The 22,846-nt window shown below is 44.5% G+C and overlaps 1 protein-coding gene across 1 annotated transcript in view; it reads right to left on the bottom strand.

Moving 5' to 3' along the window:
- LOC105564546 (Krueppel-like factor 6) overlaps positions 1 to 22,162 on the bottom strand; it is a 371,387-nt gene extending 349,225 nt beyond the window's left edge. The window contains exon 1 of the mRNA XM_012016989.1: positions 20,783 to 22,162. Within this exon, the coding sequence (XP_011872379.1) occupies positions 20,783 to 20,887 (105 nt within the window). The 5' untranslated portion in view covers positions 20,888 to 22,162. The remainder of the gene's footprint in view (positions 1 to 20,782) is intronic.
- Positions 22,163 to 22,846: the final 684 nt, after the last annotated feature.

Raw genomic sequence — 22,846 nt, 5'->3', positions numbered from 1 at the left:
CGCTGCCAGGACTACACCTAGCGCATACCTGGGATTCGCAAATCTTATCATATATATATATTATCGCAAGAAACGTTACATGTTTTCCATTGCATTGAGATTCAGATACGAGACAAGTGGCTTCTAACGAGCGCATTTTCGCGATAGCGAACGTTGCGACGAAGGGTTCGACATGGGGAAACGGCATGCGACCTTGCAAAAGTATCGCATCGCCGTTGTTGTTCGTCGTCGTCGTCGAATGAAATGGCGATCTCGCCTCGCTACTCTTCGGCACATTGTTTATCAGCGAGATTTATCGGCTGTACTACACCTCGTAATAACACGGCGCGCTGATTTATTTAGATTTCATTCATGAAATTAAACGCGCCGGCCTTGTACGTGCATCGTCACACGATCGGCAGATGTATATATATACCGATCGGCGTCGTGTTCGTTCTTAAACGTCCCCCGATACCATACGGCAGAGACACCGATCGCGCGTTCTCGCTGTTCGATAACTTTCAAACGCGAGACAGCTTTCCAATCTAGCTCATTAACATCAATGATGCTCCGTTGCGACACAAGTGCGGCGCTCAAGATATCCCAGTGATATTCTATCAATTCAACATTAGGTATCGATACCTGAGACCGTGGAAAAACGGTATTAACGCGTCTCACTGCAGAGTTTCATTACCTGCGCTAACAAACTTCGCACAAAGTCTCTATCTTCTTCGTGTATTAGACTTAAAAGCCTGTTTTATCCAGTTCGTTCTGGTACTTTGAGCATTTGTTTTTACTTCATCCTCGGGAGGCTGCCGACCTGGCCGAAGGTAACCTCCAACCTAGAAGGCTTCACCCCTAAGTGGGTATGTGTGACAGGATACTCTCGGTAGGTGCCACTTCTCTTCGAGAGATTTCGAAAAAAAAACCAGCGGTGCCCGTGGATTTGAAACTCGGATCTTTTCGAAATCGCCACGAAATTATTTAACACAGATCCGAGTTACACGCATATTACGAAAGTTCATCGACTTGGATCCGTAATATGCGCAATAAACGTGTTAGGTAAAATATGTATTAATTAATTTGTATTGGCTTTCATAAATTTTTGACAAGTGCCTCTTCTGTGATCATTGTAAGTGATACGTGACATTGATTCATTTCCTGCAAATTTAGATTTCCCTTAAATATCAAAGACGTGTCTTGTGGTATTCTGTAACGAACGAATGTTGAAACACGCCACTGTTTCGAGCGTTGTAAAGAAATCGAGCAATATCCATTTGATTCGCGTCGGATTCTTTGAATCGATAAAGTGATAAAATTAATCAGAGACACGGGAAAGCTATCTCCCGAATGGCAATGCGTAATCATAAGGCTGGATAAGAAATACAATATCGCGATTCACGTTCGAATGTTATACGACACTTACGTGAGAATCATACAATCAAGCTTTTGTAATCTCAAAGTGACGACGATTAAATGATAGCTTTCCCTCCCTGTCATGTTTAAAATACGCAAAAACGCAGCGGGGAGGGGAATGCACCGCAATATTTAAAAAGGGAATCAAAAATATACATCGCGATGCACTTCTCCCAGGACACTAATCACCTAAAAGAAGCCGATCCCGACAGTTGCATCGTTTCCAGATGTTCTCACAAAATTCCGCGATGCTAATGCAAAGCCTTTCATCCGCCTGCGGCGTAGACTTGTTAAATATGCAGTAACGAAGATTTATGAAAAGTTTCTCTATCATTTGCTGAGCAACGAGTATATCCATCGAGTCCGTCTCGATATAAGCCATACAAGCCGAGTGTCGAGAGACAGATAAATGTTAGCCATTTAAAATTCAAAAATTACAGACTATAATTGAGAGACATTTGTACCGAGACATATCGATTGCAACCGGGTTTAATTAATGTAATGCGAGGTATAAATGGCGCGGCCTCGAATGAGGATTGTCGCGGATAAAAATTTACATAAGACCTTCGGTAAGTTGGTATATAAATGTACGAACCGCTTGATTTAACCTGCCGTTGAAAGGTATCGAGATGACGCGACTGTTGTTGCGAACGATGCGCACTCTAGGCGCTCGCTCCGTATCCGCGTACCGAAATTAATCGTCCCACGCATCGTACGCGCCACGCCGATGATTAATACGCGCGTCTAAGTTGTGCGGAATGCCCTCACCGCGCGCGTTGTAACGGCGATTAACGGCGCGACGAGCAGCCTTAATGTATTTACAGAGCTGAAACCCATTAACGCGCGTCTGCCAGTTGTTAACGGCATGGCTGGTGTTGGTGCCGCCTCACCGAAGAACGACCTCGCGCCTCGCTTCCGCCCGTGAGAACGATGCGTCGTTGTTGCGACCAAAAGACCTGTCTTTTCCTCGAATTAGCGGGAAGAAAGTCCATATCGAACCGCCGACATTACTGGCAATTCTTACGACAATAATGCAGCTACAATGACAAAACTATGTCTGTTATAATCTATGTCTGAATATAAAGAAAACAAGTCCCTTTTAGATGTGCACCTTCTCTTCTTTTCGAATCTTAATATACTTGATTTCTATACATTATTTAGACTATTACTAGTCTAGTTTGCATTTTCATCTACACTGCAAAACATATCCGTTTTAGATATAAAGGACAATTAAATTTCCGTTATATTTTATAACAGATATTCAATATTAAAACGGATTTCTCATATGTCCGTTTGATTTAGGCATGACTGGTGGAATTCTTAATATGACACTTTATTGATTATATAAAATCCTTTATATAAGTAGGACCGTAATGGTTATACTGTTAAGACAGACATTATAACGGATATTGTAAAGGATTTGGTCATATATATTTAAAGCGGACAAGAGTTACCATAGCAACTGATTTTATTTTGCCAATCAATCTGTTAGAGTATCTCAGTCGCTTAAGTTACTCGGCGGTTTTCATCTCGATTACGCAGTTTAATATTAAGCTTAATTTTTTTTTGTCAATAATTGTTGCGGAGCAATATGGGAGTGGATCGACGCGGTAACTATCGCGGTAAATGTACCGCATGTGACTGCGATGAATTCGAGTTACCTCCCGCGGATGACACATACATGTGTTTCTTTTGCGAGCATCATTCGCCTTTACAATTACAAATTTCCCTTCTATTTATACAGGACATTATTATTAGGACAATGTCCTGTATACGCAATTCCGCTTTAATTTCACGTTTACTTAAAGTGGAAAAAAGTCACTTTTTTCCGTTATAATTTCGCGGAATTTAGAGTGGACATGTTTTGCAGTGTACTTGCTCGAAAAGGATTTCAACCCAGCCAGACACTTTTCCTTTTTACAATCCTTTCAACTTGCAGATATTTATACACAACACACCACGGTTCATTATTAAAAGTTTCAGCTGTTTAATCAATACGCGCATAAAGATTATTTTGCAAGACTGAATCATCGGTAATAAATCAAATGAATTATTAATTAATCATAAAACGCGTTTAATAGCTTATCGATGACTCGTGGAAATTATCGTAATGATATCACAGTTCATACATATTTCAAAACGGTTACACATCTTGATTGATTCCCCGTCATACGGCCGTGTATCCAAACAATACACACATTAGACTATCGATCATTGATGTTGAAATTCGCTTTTCCAAATTTAATAATCTAACATTAATAAACACTGACAGCTGAGAGTGACTCGGTGTAGACTACGGAGAGACTACGGAAAGTTGCCACTAGCATTTTTAATTATACTCCGAGCAAGTAAATTTGCGACTTTATGACACGCGTAGAAACGCAAGTACAAGTTGCAGGTAAGGAAGGTACGTGGAAACTTGAATCCGCATCCCTTCCAAGAGAAACAGAGAAAGAGAGAGAGGGGAGAAAGTACGTTGGTCGAGCTTTACCTTTGAGAGAAGTCTGCCGTCAGGATTACGACTTCATTCAAGATGTATCATCGTATGCGAAACTAAAATTAACGTCGAATCCCGACTCGAGGGGTCGCATTAAGAGCCGGTTTTCGACGTCGCAAGACCGGCTCGATGGAGCACACAGGTGTGTGTCCACGGGGGTCGTCCGCGGGATCAAAATTAAAACGCACGACCAAGCTGACATTTCTCTGCAGTGCCAGATATCAGATTAATGGCGAAACAGCTCGCAATACCGTCGGCTATCGCGGCTGCACGAGGTTGCAATTCGCAACTCCCGTTCTTGAGTCCGCCAGATAATCGATTGCGTTATCGAATTATAGTACTATAGTACACGCGTACTAGCTTGGCGATTTCGCATAGTTTGTAGTCGGCGCGTGGATTCGATGATAAGTAAATCGGAGCGCGCGGCCGCGATTGCGTTCCACCTCAATTTCGCTCTCGCGCTCGGATTTTACAGCGATGATATTTGGAAACGTGACTTAAAGGCGCCGCTCTAAACTTAGACGGCGTTCTGTACTCTAAGCGCTAAGAATAACTTCAGCGTCGTGTAAACAAACAGCGGGCGTCTGATAAACTTTGAGAATTCTACGGCACTCGCACGTTAAATCTTGCAGTTGGCTCCGTATCTATATTGCAATTGCACGTGTCTTAGGAGTCGCGCGAATCGATTTTTCTTCGTTTCTTGCCCCGTCAAAATATTTGTATCGAGAGTCCTTTCATTTTGTTTCCGATAAAAGTGGCGACCGACGCGACGTATTCATCGTAAACTCGGCCCTTTTTGAACGACGACCGAGCGCACAGCTGACCCTTATGTAAGTAACAAATATTTAAGGACAAAGCAAACACGTGTCTGCAGTTGCAGCATTACATTTCATTCCCAGAGGTATATGTGAGCGCGAGCCGAGGTTTCATAGCAGTAACCCTCTGGAAAACGACGTAAGCCACTTTTCCTTAAGTTAACAAGGGGGATAGATTGGCAAATAAGAAATTACAAAGCTGCGCTCAAATTGCGTGGGTCGAGCTTTCACGTGCTGTGTAATAGAATGTCATAGAAATTGCGCAAACACTCGTCTAAAGTGTCCAACAAAGTTAGTTGTTACGTTACACGTGGTAACATTTTCGTATTTCCACGAAAGGATGTATATAATACGCGAGTACACAAAATGCTGCAAGTTTTTGCGCGAAACGTGAAAATCCACGTCTGATATATTTTCCGAGATTCGAGTGCGATTATCTTTTTGAGATGTCAAATGCAATAGTCGCTACTTTATCCGCCGCGCTTGAAAATGATCGATAGAAATGTACGCGTTTCAAATAAATACGACTGGCCGGACATGAGACGGATAAAGTACCGCGTGCGGAATATTTGTGCAACCGTGCGATTCGTGCGATTCGCGAAAACAAAGATTTGTTTAAACGATGGACGCGACATTACAGATGTATGTGAAATCGGAGCGCGCTATACGTAACGACGAGCGCGCGCGAGGCGTTAATGAATAAACTTTGCCGTATTTCAACATGTAATTTACAACGAACGGCTAACCAACTGACAACGCCGTTCTAACAACGGCTGTCTCGCACTGGAAAACCTAAATCCCCTTTTTGTTTACCGCGAATATCCTTAATATTCTTTTATACGGCGGACAAAGCGCGGGATGCAAAATTCACGACACGGAGAATGCAAAAATGCAAAGCGCGGCGTATCCGCGCGCCGAGCGTCGAAAGAGCATGCAAATGTATTCGACGAGGATATGGAGATTTGGAAGGAAAAATCCTGGGTCGATTTCATACACATACGCGAAATTGAACTCGCAATTAATGAAATTCGCACGTGTGTATCCTCGACTTCAAATTTCGCCTCTAAGAGACACATACCCGCTGTATCTGCACGATACGGCACACACACACGTACGATAAGTGCGTGTAAAAGAAACTGATTAAGCCGTTCAAGAGCGTTCGTGAGATACACTCAGCAGCGATTTGTTAATGAAACGTCGCGTTTCGTTGAAGCCGGTGAAAAACAAGTCAACAATAATGTAACCCAATTCGTAGTCTGTACTTTTCTCACTCGTTTGCTATTCAATGCAAAGTACGCGAGTGCGGAATACAATACAGCGATCGAGCTCAGTGAAGCGATAATCGTAACCGCTATCTGCGGCTTTCAAGCCGGAAGAGAGGATAATGTCTTTTTATACTTTTCGTCGCCGGTGGATTACACGTGATTTAAATAGAATATAGTTACGACACTTGACCCGGTAAATAGTTTGCTCCTTTTATTTGCGCGGACAATTATCTTAAAACGATGAGAGATTTAATGCATGAAACTCGCGGGCGAAAAATTAAATCGTACAACAGAACAAGTCTCGTTTTTCGAGAGAACGAAATGCAATCATCCTAAAAGGCTCGCGGCGTCATGCGATCAAAACGATAAACCAAAAACTGCGCCGGAGTACGATGTCGCGTGCAAATTATCTGCAATATGTATTATATATATATACTATACAAATATGATAATAATATGTACAAGTGAGATAAATTATTTAATTAAATACCACTCGTCAAAAATATCGAAACTTCGATAAACATATTCGATGAAATTGTAGGCCAAAGTTAGACAATTTCTCCCCAATAAAACGATACAAAACATTTTCACGCGATTGGTATAATTTATGCACGATCATTTTATCAATAGTCGCAGTAGCGCGAGGCGTATCGTCACGTTCGCACGCATATTCGGCAAACAGCCGATATTACGCGCCGTGCGGGCGCTACGTCGATAAATTTTAACAAGATTATACGTCCTTATACCGGCGCAAGTATTCGCGTGTACGCGAATGTGTATGCGGAAGGACCGCAAAATTTGTCGAACCGATCGAGCCCGACGGCGGGCCGAACGATGGACAAACGGGCGCGGAGAGGAGAACCAATTTGTTTTTATCGGTCCTTTGTTTCTCTTTTCGGTTTTGCGCCGTCCCCTCCCCCTCGTCGTTTCGTTCTCGGCGTTTCGTTTACCGCGAAGCCGCTTCGCGCAAAGCTCGTTAATTCGAGCGTGACTATCCGTCGGGCGAATCTTCCGCCGCCGATTGTACCACCGAAATGGTCAACTATTAACGAAGAGCGACCGTCTGTTTGTACTCGAGTTCTTCATCGTTGAATGCCGTCACTGTTTAAATTTCATCAACTGTAGAACCGACCGGCACCCGTTCGTCGCGACTAAAGAGTACTTAAAATGAAGAGCGTTGACTGGTAATTCGATAGTCGTTAGTTAAATGATAGTCTGGCCGAGTGTCGACGCGTTTTAATTGTCCTAACGATACGGCGGAAATTTTACGCGCAAATTTCAGCAACTCCAACTATTTTGTCGCCAACTATATCTCTCTATACGCTATCAAAATTTTTATTCCCAGTAAAAATATCTCGAGGTATGGCGGTTCCTACCGTTAGATAGAGAAAAGTCCTCTATTATGAGATTCTAATATGAGATAGGTTTCCAACGAGGGGGAAACCGCTGAGGACATTGTGGTGTACAAATTTGCGGCATTACTGTACATTTTTGAGGTATTAGGCCTCGCTGGGGCATTATAAAGATAAAATAAAATAAGATAATAAGATAAAGTAATGCCCACTGGGCATTAGTGGGCATTGGTGTACAACATTTTGGTCAGCGGTTTCTCCCTCGGTTTCCAACGTCCAAATTCAACGATCAATTTTCCACTAAACAGAGATTTCACTCCAAGGGCAATAAATTCATGATGGAGCCAACAGACGACGCCTATTAATTTAGCAGAAACTCCGCTGTCTCATATTAGGAGCCCATCTCATAATGAGGGACTTTCCCTCTATATTTTGATTGGTATTATGACGTTTCTATGTAACGTAACAGCAAGAGTTTCGAGAAGTAGCTTCGACACGAATCCACGCTCGCGCGGCAGAAAAATATTGAAAGATGCCTCGAACCGCGTGGCGATAGCGTTCGCGCGAGATAGTTATCTTAATTGGAAATGGAAGGTATGGATTCTCGAGGCAACGTCTTTTCAGAGCGCGTAATCTCCACCGCGCGGCTTTGACCGTACGGCGAGCGACCGGTTTGATCACCCGTGTCGTCTTTCTCCATCAGCTTTCCCGATGTTTCTTCCATCTTTCCCTACCTCCCCGTTTCCCTCCGGTCCGCCCTTCCGTTCGCTCGCCGCGAGAACTCACGCTTGCCCCGTACGCAGTCGTCTTCCCGCATTTCCGGTTCTAACACTTTACCATCGACCCCCGCGACCCGGATCGCAAGATTAAAACGTACGCGCGCACGTCCCCTTCTCCCTCCAAAAGGCTATCATCCTATCCGACGGGACTATCGTTCGACAGATCTCCTTTACACTTTTATTGGCTCGCGCAAGATAACAAGTTCGAGGTAGAACTTGGATTATCCAAGCGGCGTAACGATAAATTCCCCGATAATGATAAATATTCTGCAGTCTATAGCCGAGAAAGGCGCATCCGCTGCGCGCGTGCGAATTCGAAATTATCTCCCCTCGTCGCCCCGCCGCTCGTAATGACGGTAGGGTTAATAGATCCATCTTGCGGGTGACCCAGCTATGATGAACGAGGGAACGCGTCGCGCGTATGGCTCCCCAAACGATGAATCGCACGGACGAGCGAGTCGGCGACGATCTTGTTCTGGCACACGCGCGAAACATAAAACGCGAATGCCTCGGCAGTGAGCGCACTAGCAGAAACTCAGAAATAACCGCCGCCGCCGCCGCCGCCGCGTTCCAACCGGACTCGCGTTGCCGACATTCGCGCGCATCGCGCGTCGTTGCGAAAAGGAGAAAGGGAGCAACGCACGAGCGTGATCGGCCACCGCTCGTGTCCGACGTGGCAGCATTCCTTGTATATCCTGTCCGATAAAAGTAATATCGTTTCTCCTCTCAATATTGTTCCCCATCGTTCTAACTCTTGCTTATCACGCGGCAAAGACCGAAGGGAGCAGGAATGCAATTGCAGTTCTCTAGTTTTTTTTTTAAATTAACGCGAGAACTCGTGAGATAAAATGTCATCCGAGTGGTATTAAATTAAGCGCATCGTTTAAACGTCGAACGTATATGTGTACGTGGTAAATTTTTTCAAATGAAACAAGAATGCGACGTAATTGGAGAGAAATTTGATGGAATTCCTTCCGTAAAGCGCCGCGTTTATTGGTAAGTGCGCCATGCATGTTAAAAATAATGCGCGGAAAAACATGTCGAAACACTTGACGAACGGGGGCTACTCGTTTTACAGATCGATGACACGGTATTTACGGGGCACGTCCAGATTTCGCCTCGTGACGGAATCGACGTCGCGGCATCGACGCGCTAGTGACAACGAACGCTCAGGTGTCAAGTCTGCAGATTCCGCAAGTGCCACCGACACGAGAAGACACGATCCGAAAAGGAGGATTGTGCCATCGAAGGTTAACAATGCCACGTTCCGCAGCCACGACGGGCCACAATGTGGCATTCTTTCGCATCACTCTCATCGCGGCCCATTGTACAGACGGACTATTGTTTCTCGCGTCCTCGCGTGCATTCGCGGCGCGAACGCGGGAGCGACATAAGACGCGAAAAGGCAGGATGAGGAGGACGGAGAAACCCGAATGCAGCCGGGACCACATGTGCGCGTATTAGTCAGACAAAAAAAAACAGAGTTCCGTCAGGCCTATTCACCAAAAACATCTTTGAGTATTCGCATACTCGGAAAGAGAGAATTAAATCGACAGCAGAGTGTCGACTATAAGTTACTAAATAAAAAAGTATACACTGAGAATAATTTCCATTGAATTAAATTAAATTGTATCTTCGATGGTTAATTTTTCCGATTACGTTTATCGAACTCGGAGAGAAATGTCCGATTAAATATAATCGGAGGATAATCCAATTACATAATAACAAATGGATATATATCCGATGAAATATGTGGTTTTTCAATCAAGTTTCATCGGATAAATTTCATCGGATGTATCCACAATTTAATCGGAAAACGTAATCGAAAAAATTAACCATCGAAAACACTATTTAATGGGTTTATCGGATGAAAAATTTTCTCGGTGTACAGATTTGCGCCATTACTGGGCATTTTTTGGGCATTAGTTTGGGCATTAGGCCTTGCTGGGGCATTACAAAGATAAAATAAGATATATACACGGAAAAAAATGATATGGTGCACATAACCAGAAATATTTAGTTGTAAGTAATATAGCTGCATTATCCTAGTTATCTTTATGCAATGATTATGTGTATGATTGATATGACTTTGTTACTTAGTTGTATCAACTGCATCAATGTAGTTGTACATGATCTGGTTGTGACAACCAGACTTTGGTTGGAGCATTATTTACTGTGGATATGATAATCTATCCACATTGTTGCGTCAATCAGGATACGTATTGCAAAGGTTAAGGCAACCAGGTATCGTCACTGCTGCAACAATGTCATTTAACAATTGCTCTGTGGTTATAACAACCAGATAATTAGTTGTTCCATATTTTACTATTTAATCTGGTTGACACAACCAGAATTCTGTTTGTGACAACTATATTGTTTTTTCCGTGTAGTAATGCCCACTGGGCATTAGTGGACATTAGTGTAAACATTTTGGTCCGCGGTTTCCCCCTCGGTTTATCCAATGAAAATTTTTCTCGCACTGAAAAAAATTTCTGGTTAAATATGGACGAATCAGATAATTCCTTTAGGATTTACCAGAATTCCTTTAGGATTTACCAGAATTTCTGTAGGATGATTACAGAAATTCTGGTAAATCCTAAAGGAATTCTAGTAAATCCTAAAGGAATTATCTGATTCGTCCATATTCAACCAGAAATTTTTTTCAGTGCGGTGAATAAATTATGGACGAGATGCAGTTACCGATGAAATTTGTATGACAGACCGATCATATTTTTCATCGGATATACAATTTATTGGACATATCCGTTTATTATTATGTAATTGGATTACCCGATTATATTTAATCGGACACTTTTCTCAGTATAGGATGCAAAAAGTAGAAATCATATAGAATTACATACACACACGCACATACACCTAGTTACGTTATCTGGAAATAGAAAATTGACTAGAGGCTGATGAGAAAAAATTTCTGGAATGTAATTCCATGTATACGGTACATGTTCCACGTTACATAGACCGCGCTCAGGCCTTAAGTTTTTAAATGCAAAATTCGTAAAATGATAAAAAGAAGTTGAAATTGAGCAAAGTTATACAGCCGAGAAATAAATTCTCCGCCGGAGTCGTTTCAATTTAATGTAAGGAAGTACGATCATCCCGTCTTACATTAAAGATAAATCTTATAGAAAAGGGAGGAGCGGACGGGCGGGAGAGCGAAAAGAAGTTGGAAACTTGATCGAGTCGCTCACTCGCTCGCTCGTCAGACGCTGTTTAAAAGCAGCCGCAGTCTTTTGCATTCTTCTCGAACGGTTCAAGCACCGACACTCGCAGCACTGAGCCGACTTCCTGAAGTACAACTTCTCGCGGGAATGCGCAAGAACGTGCCGTGTCATAAAAACCAGCTCTGTCATCGAGCCACACAATACAACACGTTGAATTATTTTACCACCAAAGTCGCCCAATATAGCTCATTTCTTAATAGTTTACTCTTTACGACGCTACTTTAGACGCGCCAAGTAATCCGTATTGCAGCTTGAATGAAATCAATTGGTACTGTATTTTTCCGTGGAAAATATTACTTGATAATTTAACGACAAACGGTGAAAACAAATCCAGCGCGTTATTTTAATTTTCCGGGGCACAAATAAAACTGCACCTCCCCGAAAAGCGTTGTATCAAAAATATTGGAAAAAAATATTCCAGCGCTTTATATCTTCTCGAATTAAATAAAACCGGACCGGAATCGCTAATTCGTTGCGTTTTCGCGCGGGTTTTATATTTGCAAAATCAGTAAGCACCAATGTCACGTGTTTGTATTTTTAATTCACACTATTTTAAATCGGATAAAAGTGACTCTGCCCCCGATGAACATTGCCGCATCGAAAACATAAATCAATCTATTATAACTTCTATGGAAACACAAAATATTACGGTATAACCGTCGAATATCGCGAACAGAGTTTAAAGACGAGTAATTAGAAGCGTAAATAACATAGGCGCATACGTGAAATCCGAATTGAAATTGATCACCAATCGTCCTGCTCTAGGGAAGATATTGCTATCGCCGATATACGCGCGGCACAAAATTGTGAAACATTCGTGCACCGAAGCGGATCGTAAAATGTCACATGGACGAAGTAGGTATGTCGTAATGCGATGCGCGAAGTGGAAATGTTTAACTCGTTAAACGAGAGACAGAGAGAACGGGAATAATGGAGAGAAATAGAGGAGCAAGGACGAATGGGGAGAGAGTGGAAGAGAGGGGGGGGGGAAAAAATATCGCCGATGCGAGCGTCAGAGGCGTATAATTCGCGCGCGCCGATGTTTGTACCGGTTCCTGTCTAGGATCTCATTGAAGCTTTTACGCGCATTTTACACATGGCCGTAAAACGCGGAGGTTGTACGACTAGATCGTTATGAAGGCGATTATATCGTGCGCGCGCATCCCCGGTAAACAGGCTCGCGCTAAATGTATTTATTTGGTGACGAAGGTGAAGCAGTTTCACCGATGCCGCGGACACGCTTTTGGCTCGGTAAATCGCAAAATCTGTGGAAAACAATCAAGAGCGACTTGCCGCATGGCGCCAGAATCCAATCTGGGATATTGCATATAGTGCCTCGAAAAGGAGGAAATTTTAATTCACGGCGTATCTGTCTATGACAGAATCGTATCGAGTACCGGGCACGAGCGTTATATAAATATTGAATTTCGATGTATATCGACAACCTGTTTGGATGTGATCCTCCAATACTGTCATCTCTGTACAAATGCTTCAGTATGAAAATTATAACGTCACAGACTTCGCACGACAGAATCGCGCTTATTTTTTTCCAATAATAATTAGCCCCCGCAAAGTCTTAGATGAATCGCGGGCTTTGTTTTACGACTCAAGAATACTTGGATAAAATTGGAGTTTTGTCTTTCCTAAGAATTTTGAAGTTTCCACTTTAATAACACACGAGTGGCGAAATATTGCATTTCTTAAGCAAGTTTTCACAATTTAGAAAAGAAGGAAAAAATGTTTTAAATCGTGTTAAAAAAACGCAGAGAATTGTGACGAATAAATATTCTCGTCGCGCGACGAATCCGTGGTATCAGCAGCGACGAGGGAAACGCGCGTTGGCGTATCTTCCGCAGCCACAGAACTGTCTCTGAGGCTGAGTAATAACTTCCGCGATGTTAAATTCGATAGCGACTGCGTCGCTGCGCGCTTTGCGCATTTAAAACAATCGCCCGCAATTACGGACCTTTTTACCGCGGCATACATGTCGATATCGAGAAAAAATTTTGCCACCGGTGGATCTCGTACCGTGACAAAGACCGATACGCTCAATCACGGATTTATATGTTAGAATTAATAACATTTATGGTAGTTTTATTGATGAAATTAATGCACGTGTATATGCACGCTGGCCGAAAACATTTCACCATTACACTGTCTAGACGTAAACGTTAAAAACCGAATTAAGAGAAATAATGGCCGATATTTCAATTTTCCGCACATAAATGAGATATGCGCCGGTGAGTTTTCATAGGAAAAACCATTAAAAATCTCGCATCGCCAGATGGAAAAAAATTTAACGCGTAAAGTCTACATATAGAAAACATATAGAGTATCCCCGTTTATTTGTTGCAACAATGACGGAACTAAAAAAAAACAAAGTTTCCCAGAAAAAGAGTTCGAATGTTTTGAATCATTAAAATTCGGTCGTATTATTTTTAAATGCAATTTCAGCGCAACGACTGATCGTCGGGAGATAAAAATATCTAGCCGTATATTAGCTCTTCAATCAGCGTATTGAATTCTCGCCATTCTTTCGCAAACAATTCGTTAATTATGTCGTTGCAAAAAAATACATACAAACAACACACAAAAATCGGCCAATGCGGGTCTAAAGCAAGATGTAGTCTATACTTGTAATTTATTAAAATGTGATTTCATGTACCGTTTCATTCCACGTTTGTCCCGGTTTCTTTTCGGACATAACGCAGTTTTCTTACGGGTGAAGTTATTATCGTCAGCAAATTCACGTATTCAAGTCAATAAACGACGTCTAATTATATGTTAAATGCTACATTTAGCATTCAATACCCCCCTTTTCCCCGTACTGTAAATTATTCTTATTGCGAAAAATATTGCCTCAGCCAGGATTCGAACCTGGGATCTCCCGAGTTGAAATTTTGGTCCTATATTGAACCTTTAATTCTATTATACAGCAAGACCTGAGACAGTAAAAGAGGTCGAACTGCAAGTACAAAATTTACTCCTACTTTAAAACCGATAGTGTCGGAAATTTCTACTTGTACCAATTTAACATTAAAGTAGGTCCTTCTAAGTGGAAGCTGAAGTAAATGTTTTAAGTTAAAGATTCAAGGGAGGAGTAAAAAATATAATGTCATCAAAGTAGGTTATTTCTAGTCTACACAGGTGTATAGATCAGCTAAGTGGGTGTAAATTATCCTTAAAAGTGTCAAAGTAGTACACGGAAAAAAAAGATTAGCTGCCATAGCTAAAACGTAGTAAAATAGGGACAACTAATATTTTTAGTTGTGATAGCTAAATATTTTGCTACTGTGTCTATTGTATTAGGTGCGACAGCAAACGGTTTGCTGTCGCACCTAATACAATAGACACAGTAGCAAAATATTTAGCTATCACAACTAAAAATATTAGTTGTCCCTATTTTACTACGTTTTAGCTATGGCAGCTAATCTTTTTTTTCCGTGTACCAAAATTTCGACCCGGGCTCCCTCAATCCGTGACGGGTGTCTTAGCCAAGTCGACCACTGAGGCTGTGATAATATTACTCGCAATAATAGTCGAAATTTTGGAACTATTTTGACACTTTTAAGGATAATCTACACCTACTTAGCTGATCTATACACCTACATAGACCAGAAATAACCTACTTTGATAACATAATCTCTTTTACTCCTCCCTTGAATCTTTAATTCGACAAATTTACTTTAGCTCCTACTTAAAAGGACCTACTTTAATGCTAAATTGGCTAAAAAGTACACTGAAAAAAATTTCTGGTTGAATATGGACGAATCAGATAATTCCTTTAGGATTTACCAGAATTCCTGTAATCCTACAGAAATTCTGGTAAATCCTAAAGGATTCAACCAGAAATTTTTTTCAGTGTAGAAATTCCCGACACTATCAGTTTTAAAATAGGTGCAAATTTTGTACTTACAGTTCAACCTCTTTTATATACTATTTTAGGTCCTAACTATATAACAGAATTAAATGTTCAATATAGGGCCAAAATTTCGACTCGGGTAGAGAGAGGGGAAGCGTTAGTGCGGAATTACTCAAAGTTATCGCCCGGACGCTCGGGCACGTCTATAGATATGGCAATCTCACCGTAGTGCGTAATACTTGTAGAGTACTTAAAAAAAAGAAATGACAAGTCCGCTCGACGCGTAGAACGCACATAGATAACGACGGGACGGCCGCGCCGGGGCGTGCACGCGCATCGGGCCGCTTTGTCGCGCGTAGAGATATAACTGATGTCGAAACAGTTTGATGGACGAGATCGCGCAGAGTTGGAAATACAAAAAACTCGGGACGAAGCACCTGTCAAATCGCATTATCGGACACCGTCGACACGTGCATTGGCGCCATATGCCTCGCATGATCACGCGGTCACGGCGAAATATCGATGCACGGCGCCGCGTATTGTTTATTCTCCCGTTCCCCCCCCCCCCCAACCCGGTTTTTACGTGTTTTTTTCGCGCGAGCCCGCCGCGCGATGATAAGCGGCGGCACTCGGTCAAACGATCGCGCGAGCAATTAATGACAAACGCCTCGCGCGCCAGCGGTTTTCCGTTTGGAAAAGCTTGGAGACATTCAATTAGGCAGCTCGCCAATCGCGCGGCAGCCGAGCGGGCGAGCGCGGAGTCCAACGTACGAGAGCGCCGGGCGATCGATCAAAATTTTCTTGCGATAAACGTCCCCCTTCTCGTTCGTAATCGAGAGAGCTATGACCTCGCTGCAATATGCAAATTATACGAAGGCCACACGCAACAAAGATATTTATCAATATTTTACTTTTCCCCGCATTTCCGCACGCAAACAATTTAATCGGGTCTGCGTACCGCGCCGGTTAATATTTGATCGATACTTAAGTTCCGTCGAGAAAACTTTCTTCGACGTCGAGTGACATAATTGTAAAAGTCTCGGGGAAACAGGTGATTCGCGTTTACGTGTGAAGATATTTAATAAGAAACACTTTGGGGAGTCAGTTGGGTTTCGCGTCAATTGTCATTTCAAGTAACTGCTTTACAGCCGCGACGCAAACTATAATACGTATCTCGGGAATCGATGGAAACAAATCAAGATACCCGGACAACTTTTCAACTTCAGTGTCGCAACTGATAATCCTCGGTTAATATCCGCGAGTGGAAAAGTTGGCGTTTAATCTAATTGGCCGAAGGACTGACGGGCACAAAAGAAATCCGATGCGCGGACAAGTCATCCCGGCCAACGGTTTGAAATCGATGCCGCTCGAGGGCAACGTTGCCAAATAAAGGGTTAAACGGATCACGACGTCGTATTTTCTCGTGGCGGCGGAACCTGAAAAAGCGTTTGCGATATACTGTTACCACACCGGCGGCACCGGCGCCGCGCCGCGCCGCGCGGTAGAGAAAGGGAAGGAGAGGGGGGAGAAAAAACGCACTCTACTGCCTCAGATATTGAATGGGGAACGAGTGCCGTCCCTCTTACGCCGGCCGGTCGCTCCGGAGTAAGGTCATTGCACACTCGTAAACAAACAGGACGCGCGCGCGGTGGCGGCGACTATAGCGAATACTCGTGCGCGTCACTGAACGTATCCGTACACAGGCGCGGGGATCTAACGGGCGGCCTTGGGCTCGCCGAGCGGAGCGATTTCGATGTCTGCCTTTTAAATTCCGGGAATACATCGTGCGCGCATTTCACGATCGATCATCCGGCGAAACTCCCGTGAATTCCCGGCGAGACGTAACGAGTGTACGACCGCGGCCAACTTTACGGCAAATTCCTCCGGTTGTAATTTCAAGTACTCTCTCTATCTCTCTCTCTCTCTCTCTCTCTCTCTCTCTCTCTCTCTCTCTCTCTCCCCTTGACGAGAATATTGGAGACATTAGGGCTGTCGACGTTAAAAGCGAGCGTAAAGAATTCTTGGCTGGAAAAATAGAAGGGAGTAACGAAAGCTGTGTTGCTCGGGTAATTTTAAAGCTCGCTTCACCGTCGATCGAATGTCAATTTGACGGTAAATTACCGTCCTAAAGATATCATTAAGAAGACACGGTAGATCGTGGCTCGATACCTGACGCTTTGGATTAAATGGATTCCAAACAAAATTCGTCGTTTAATGCGGTTGGCGTGTCATGTGTGTTTATGGTCAAATTCGTTGAGTTTCCAAATAATTGCATCCTTAAAAGGTAAGAGGACTTGAGAAAATAAACAGACATACGTTAAAAGAAAGTCCCCTCGCACCCCCAGACAGGATTTCTGTTACCGAGACAAAAATATTCATTTGGTATAAAAATAAGACAATATCAAAATAAAATCTATGATTCTTATTCTCCTCTATCGAGTTAAAAAAGGTTGGCTTACTATATTGAGACAAGGGAAACTCATATAAATATAAGTTTATATATTCTCGCGTTTAGAATAAAGTTTCCCTCCATCTTCCAACGCACTATCGTTTTATTTTTAATTCTTGAATTTTTCATTTAAGATCAAAATATTCCTTTCTCTACAATAAATATGATATACGCTATATCGATCTTGTTTTATGATACATTGAAATGTAATAGCACTGAATCCGGAAACTTTTTCTGTGGTTGCAATAACAGATTTTTTAAAATTAGAACCGCTAAAACGGCGAATCGCGCGACGATGAGATAGCTGTGAATTGTTAAGCGTACGAGCTATAATTATACTAATAGAAGAACTATTAGTTGTGCGATTCAGTATCCGATTTCGAATACCCGATACGTTGATAAATAGTAAACTAGCCGCCGATATATTCGGCGAGTGTATCATAAGTCCGTGACGTACACAGTGCATACAACGCGGGTCTTTAAACCCGATTGACATACATTTAAAGCGCTTCTCAGTCCATAATACATTCCCTTTAACGATTACACGCTGGATCGCGGGATTGAATGACGCGCCTTCGAAATCCGATACATTAAGAGCATTCAGGAAAATTAATATTATATTTAAAAAACAATGACGCCATCTCTCAAAGCTGAGAGAGCCCAGGTCGCGCAATTTCTTACGCAAATTAGAGGCAAACGCGCATCCGGCGTTCAGTAATTGTTTCCACAAACAGGAACGCTCCGTGATAATCGCGTATATCGCGAGCGATATATAAAACACTTACGCGTCGTGTACGGCTTGACCTATTTTATTATAATCTCGGTAGACGCGATGTAACGCGAGATTTGAACCCGATCTACGTGCTCCCTGCGAGATTAGAAGCACTCTATTTTGTGCAAGCAAATCAACGCGCCTGGAAAATCTGTCGACACTCTCTAAAGTCAATTCAGTGGATTATCACCGAAAACAGTCTCTAATTTGCAGTTATAAAAGTATATCGCGGAGAGAATTTCTTCTTAAAATTCACCTCGAAAAGCATGTAATCGTGAGACAACGTGGCGCTTTGAGGAACTTTACGAGAGCTTTTTGAAATTTTACCATACATTTTACTAGTAAAATGTGCACTAAAAATGTATGATAAAATTTTAAGAAACTCTCATAAAAATTCTTCGACATGCCGTGTTGTCCCACGGTTACACGATTTTCGGGATAAGTTTCAAGAGAAAATTCTCCCCGTGTACCTTTGAAAATCGCAGTGGTAAACTAATATCTGCACTGAGAAGAATGTCTCAAAAAATTGTATTTGTAGCATATAATGTTTATTTCAGTGAAATAAATTTTCACAAATAAATTTTCAAATTGTCTCAGTGTGTTAAATCAGTGACCATTCACTGTTGTCAGCGATAATCCACCGATTGACTTTTAGAGAGCAAGGTGTGCGACTTAATCAACTTGGACAAATTTTCTATTTATCGGTTGCAAAATAAAATGCCCCCGCCCCAGTCAAAATTTTGGCCCTACCCTCTAAAAATCAATTAGTGAATTATCACTGGAAACAGTGAATAGCCACTGATTTGCAGTTATAAGTATACCACTGAAATTTGCAGTAGTGTACTTATAACTGCAAATCAGTGACTATTCACGGTTTCCAGTGATAATTCACTAATTGATTTTTAGAGAGTATGTTGAACCTTTACATAGTAGAACCTAAGACAATAAAAGAGGTCGAACTGCAAGTACGAAATTTACTCCTACTTAAAAACCGATAGTGTCGGAAATGTCTGCTTTGGCCGATTTAGCATTAAAGTATGTCCTTTTAAGTAGGAGAGCTAAAGTAAATTTTTAGAACAAGAAGAATATTATTGTCGCCAGGAAGAAAAAGTGTTTAGCTACGTTAACCAAGGTGGTTTAATTGAACAGTGTATTCCAACGTTTCGACCATCCGAATTGTGGTGTACAGATTTGCGGCATTACTGGACATTACTAGGCATTTTTTGGGCGTTAGTTTAGGCACTACGAAGATAAAATAAAATTAAGTAATACCCACTGGGCATTAGAGGGCATTGGTGTACAACATTTTGGTCAGCGGTTTCCCCCTCGGTGGGAATAAATTAAACTAAACCACCTTAAGGCCCGTGTCCACAATGCTAGAACTTGGTCCAAGTTCTAGTTTCAAGAAACGTGTGGCCAATCAACTTGCAGCTATTCCATAAAAGCTGCACGTTGATTGGCCACACGTTTCCCGGAACTAGAACTTGGGCCAAGTTCTAGCATCGTGGACACGCAGGCCTTTAGCCCAGTTGACGTCGTTGAACAATTTTTCTTCCTAAATTTTCAGGCTGAAAGATTCAAGGGAGGAGCAAAAAATGAGAACGTCATCAAAGTGGGTTGTTGCTGGTCCATGTGGATGTAAATTACCCTTAAAAGTGTGAAGAAAGAAGCAGGAAAATTTCGACCCGGGCAGACGCAAAAAAGAGCGCGTCGTAGATCAGGCTGTGCCCGCCGGCCGCGGCGGAGAAGCCCGGCGCGTGCGTTCCTACGCGTTATCGCAGTTTCTCGCTCGCAGGTTTTTCCGCGCGTCGCTCGACGAGGAGATCGCGCGGGGTCACCGTACTCGTTATCCGCCCTCGTCTTCGTCGCGCCGCGCGGATCTTGGCGTTTCTTTTCCCCCCCCCCGCGTTTAGCGAACGCGCCAACGGTCTCCGAGAGGTACGCTCTCTCCGGCCGGCGTTCGACGCCGGGCCGCCGCGGCAAGGTCAGAGGTCACTAACCACGCTCGTGCTCCGTAAACGAAGCTAAACGGCGCGCCGGGGCGTATCGGCCGAAACGCGCGAAACCGGTGAATGAAGCGGATGAATGAGCGGAGGCAACGGCGATATTACACCTGCGAGCCCTCCCTCCCCGCTCTCTGTCCCTTAAACAGCTATGATAAATGGAAACATTTGGCGAACTGTGAAACGGCGCGCGAGCCGGTCGTCGGTGACTCCCGTCGCGGCACGTGGCCGTATTGTTACGCGACGCCCTAATTCGACGCGCGTGCGATAAAACTTAGGAATCGTCTCGTCAACAACCACCTGCTGTCCCCGAGAGAAAATGCAAGGACTCGAATTCTGCCGATTTCGTACCTGTTGCCAGTGATCCTCGAGCGACGGCTGGGCCGAGAAGTATCCGGTGTCGTGTATGTCCTGCAGCTCTCGAAATATATTGCCGCTCGGTAGGAGCGTATCCATGGCTACGCGCGGCTGCGAGGTCCCTCCGCTTCGGCCTCCTCCTCCGGGCAGGTGGCACACGGGACGCGGCGGCGCGGGCGCGAGTAAGCGCGAACTCTCGGCTGACCGAGCGACGTGTACGACGACGACACCGACCGTCACTCGCCCGTCCGCCCGGCGCGGCACGGCACGACGAGACCGATTCACTGAACGCGCTGCGGACGCACGCACGCACGTAAACGTAGTAGCGAGTAGCGGCGAGTGGCGCACGTGCGTATCATCGGGGAGAGAGGCGGCGGCGAGAGCCCGGCCCTCCCCTTCCGCCGCTGGACGCGAGAGAATGCCGGCGCGAACGCGGGACACCGAACGCGGCAAACACGCGCCTGCTGCCGTAGCTTGCGGCCGCGCGATTCTTCCGCCGCGCACTCGATCGGATCCGCGCGCACACCGAGCGTCGAGAGAGGCGTCCACCGCCCTTCTCGTCTCACTGTACCGAGGAACAACCGCGCACCGCCCGGCGTCGACTCCGTTTACTGTCGCTGGGCACCGTCGCCGAGACACCGCACACGTACTGCGCCAATACGCGAGCGGGACACGAGGGGGCAGGGGGGAAAGGGAAGAGAAGAGGATATTCACTGCGAATCACGGGGCATCACTCGTGCGGCTCGACGCTCTGTCTCCTGCTGCTGGCACCGTCGTCGTCGTCGCGTGCACTGCGGCTCACCTGCGACAGTATTCATGACACGCGGGGAGGGAGCGCGGAGGGGGGAAGACACGCGCGGAGAGCAAACGTCAAAATGCCGGGGCTGGAGTCGTCCGTGGCTCTGGGCCTCTCTTTCCGTAGCCCCACGGCTACTCCGCGGACGCTCCGGACATCGCGTATTCACTGTTAAACGGCGGCACACGCGCTCGCGTCTCTCTCTCTCTTTCTCCCTAGCCTGCCGTTCCGCGTATCGTACCCGTCGCGTTTCTACCGGCTTTTATCGGTCTCGCGCGCGCGCCGAGATCGACGCCGGTCCTCGGCAACTTCTCTCTCTCTCTCTCACCACAACGCCGGCAACACCGGGCCCGCGTCTACGATCTACGCCCTCACGGGAGCCGCGCGCGTCGCGGGAGGGCAGAGGGGGTGAAACACCTTAAACGAGATACTCGACACTCCGGTTTGATATATACGGAACACCCGGCGAAATATCCCCGAGCGCGCTCAAACACGGCACAGACTCTCCCGCGCGAGCGTCCAAGAGCAACTGACGGTTCCTTCGCCGTAACTGCGCGCGAGACCGCCCGAGCGCGGCCGAGCTCGGCCGAGCGCGCGCGATCCGCCGGCGGCTCGTATCACTGCGAGCGGCCGCGCGACGACGCCGCGGCAGCACCGACCGGTGACATCGCGACGCCGCGGCCGTTTCCGCGTGTGCGTGCGTCGCGCTCCTTGCGCCCCTTGTGCGCATTGTGCGTGGTCGTGCGCAAAAATGAGGTGCCGGCGCCGACGAAAAACCGGCCAAATTGTCCGAGAGGCGTCCGCATCCGACCGTTGGCCGCGCCGACCTTCCACGTCCTTCGACCATCGACTGCGCCCGCGGGGAGAGGAAACGCAGGTATGTGCGACTTTTTTTTCCTTCGAGACGTCGTGCCGTCTTCTACGCGGCGTCTACGGCGAGATCGTAACATGCAAGATTTAGAAAATCACAAATCTGGAATAAAATGATAGTCACCTTTTGTCGAATATCGCGGTGCCAACTTCATGCGATAGAAAATGGAGGGAAAATTGATTTCTTTAACCTAAACGCAAGAATATATAATATAAACGTACATTTGTATGAGTTTCTCTTGTCTCAATATATTGTAGTAAGTCAATCTTTTTTAATTCGATAGAGGAGAATAAGAATCATAGATTTTATTTTATTATGCGTAAGGAATATTTTTGTCTCTGCAACAGAATTCCTGAGGGTGCAATCATATTTATTGTAGAGAAAGGAATAC

The sequence above is a fragment of the Vollenhovia emeryi genome, unplaced genomic scaffold (assembly GCF_000949405.1).
Source record: "Vollenhovia emeryi isolate VEMERY1.0 unplaced genomic scaffold, V.emery_V1.0 DF939163.1, whole genome shotgun sequence".
Taxonomy (NCBI): Eukaryota; Metazoa; Arthropoda; class Insecta; order Hymenoptera; family Formicidae; genus Vollenhovia; species Vollenhovia emeryi.
Note: the sequence above shows the minus strand (reverse complement) of the source record. Positions and strands in the feature narration are given on the sequence as shown.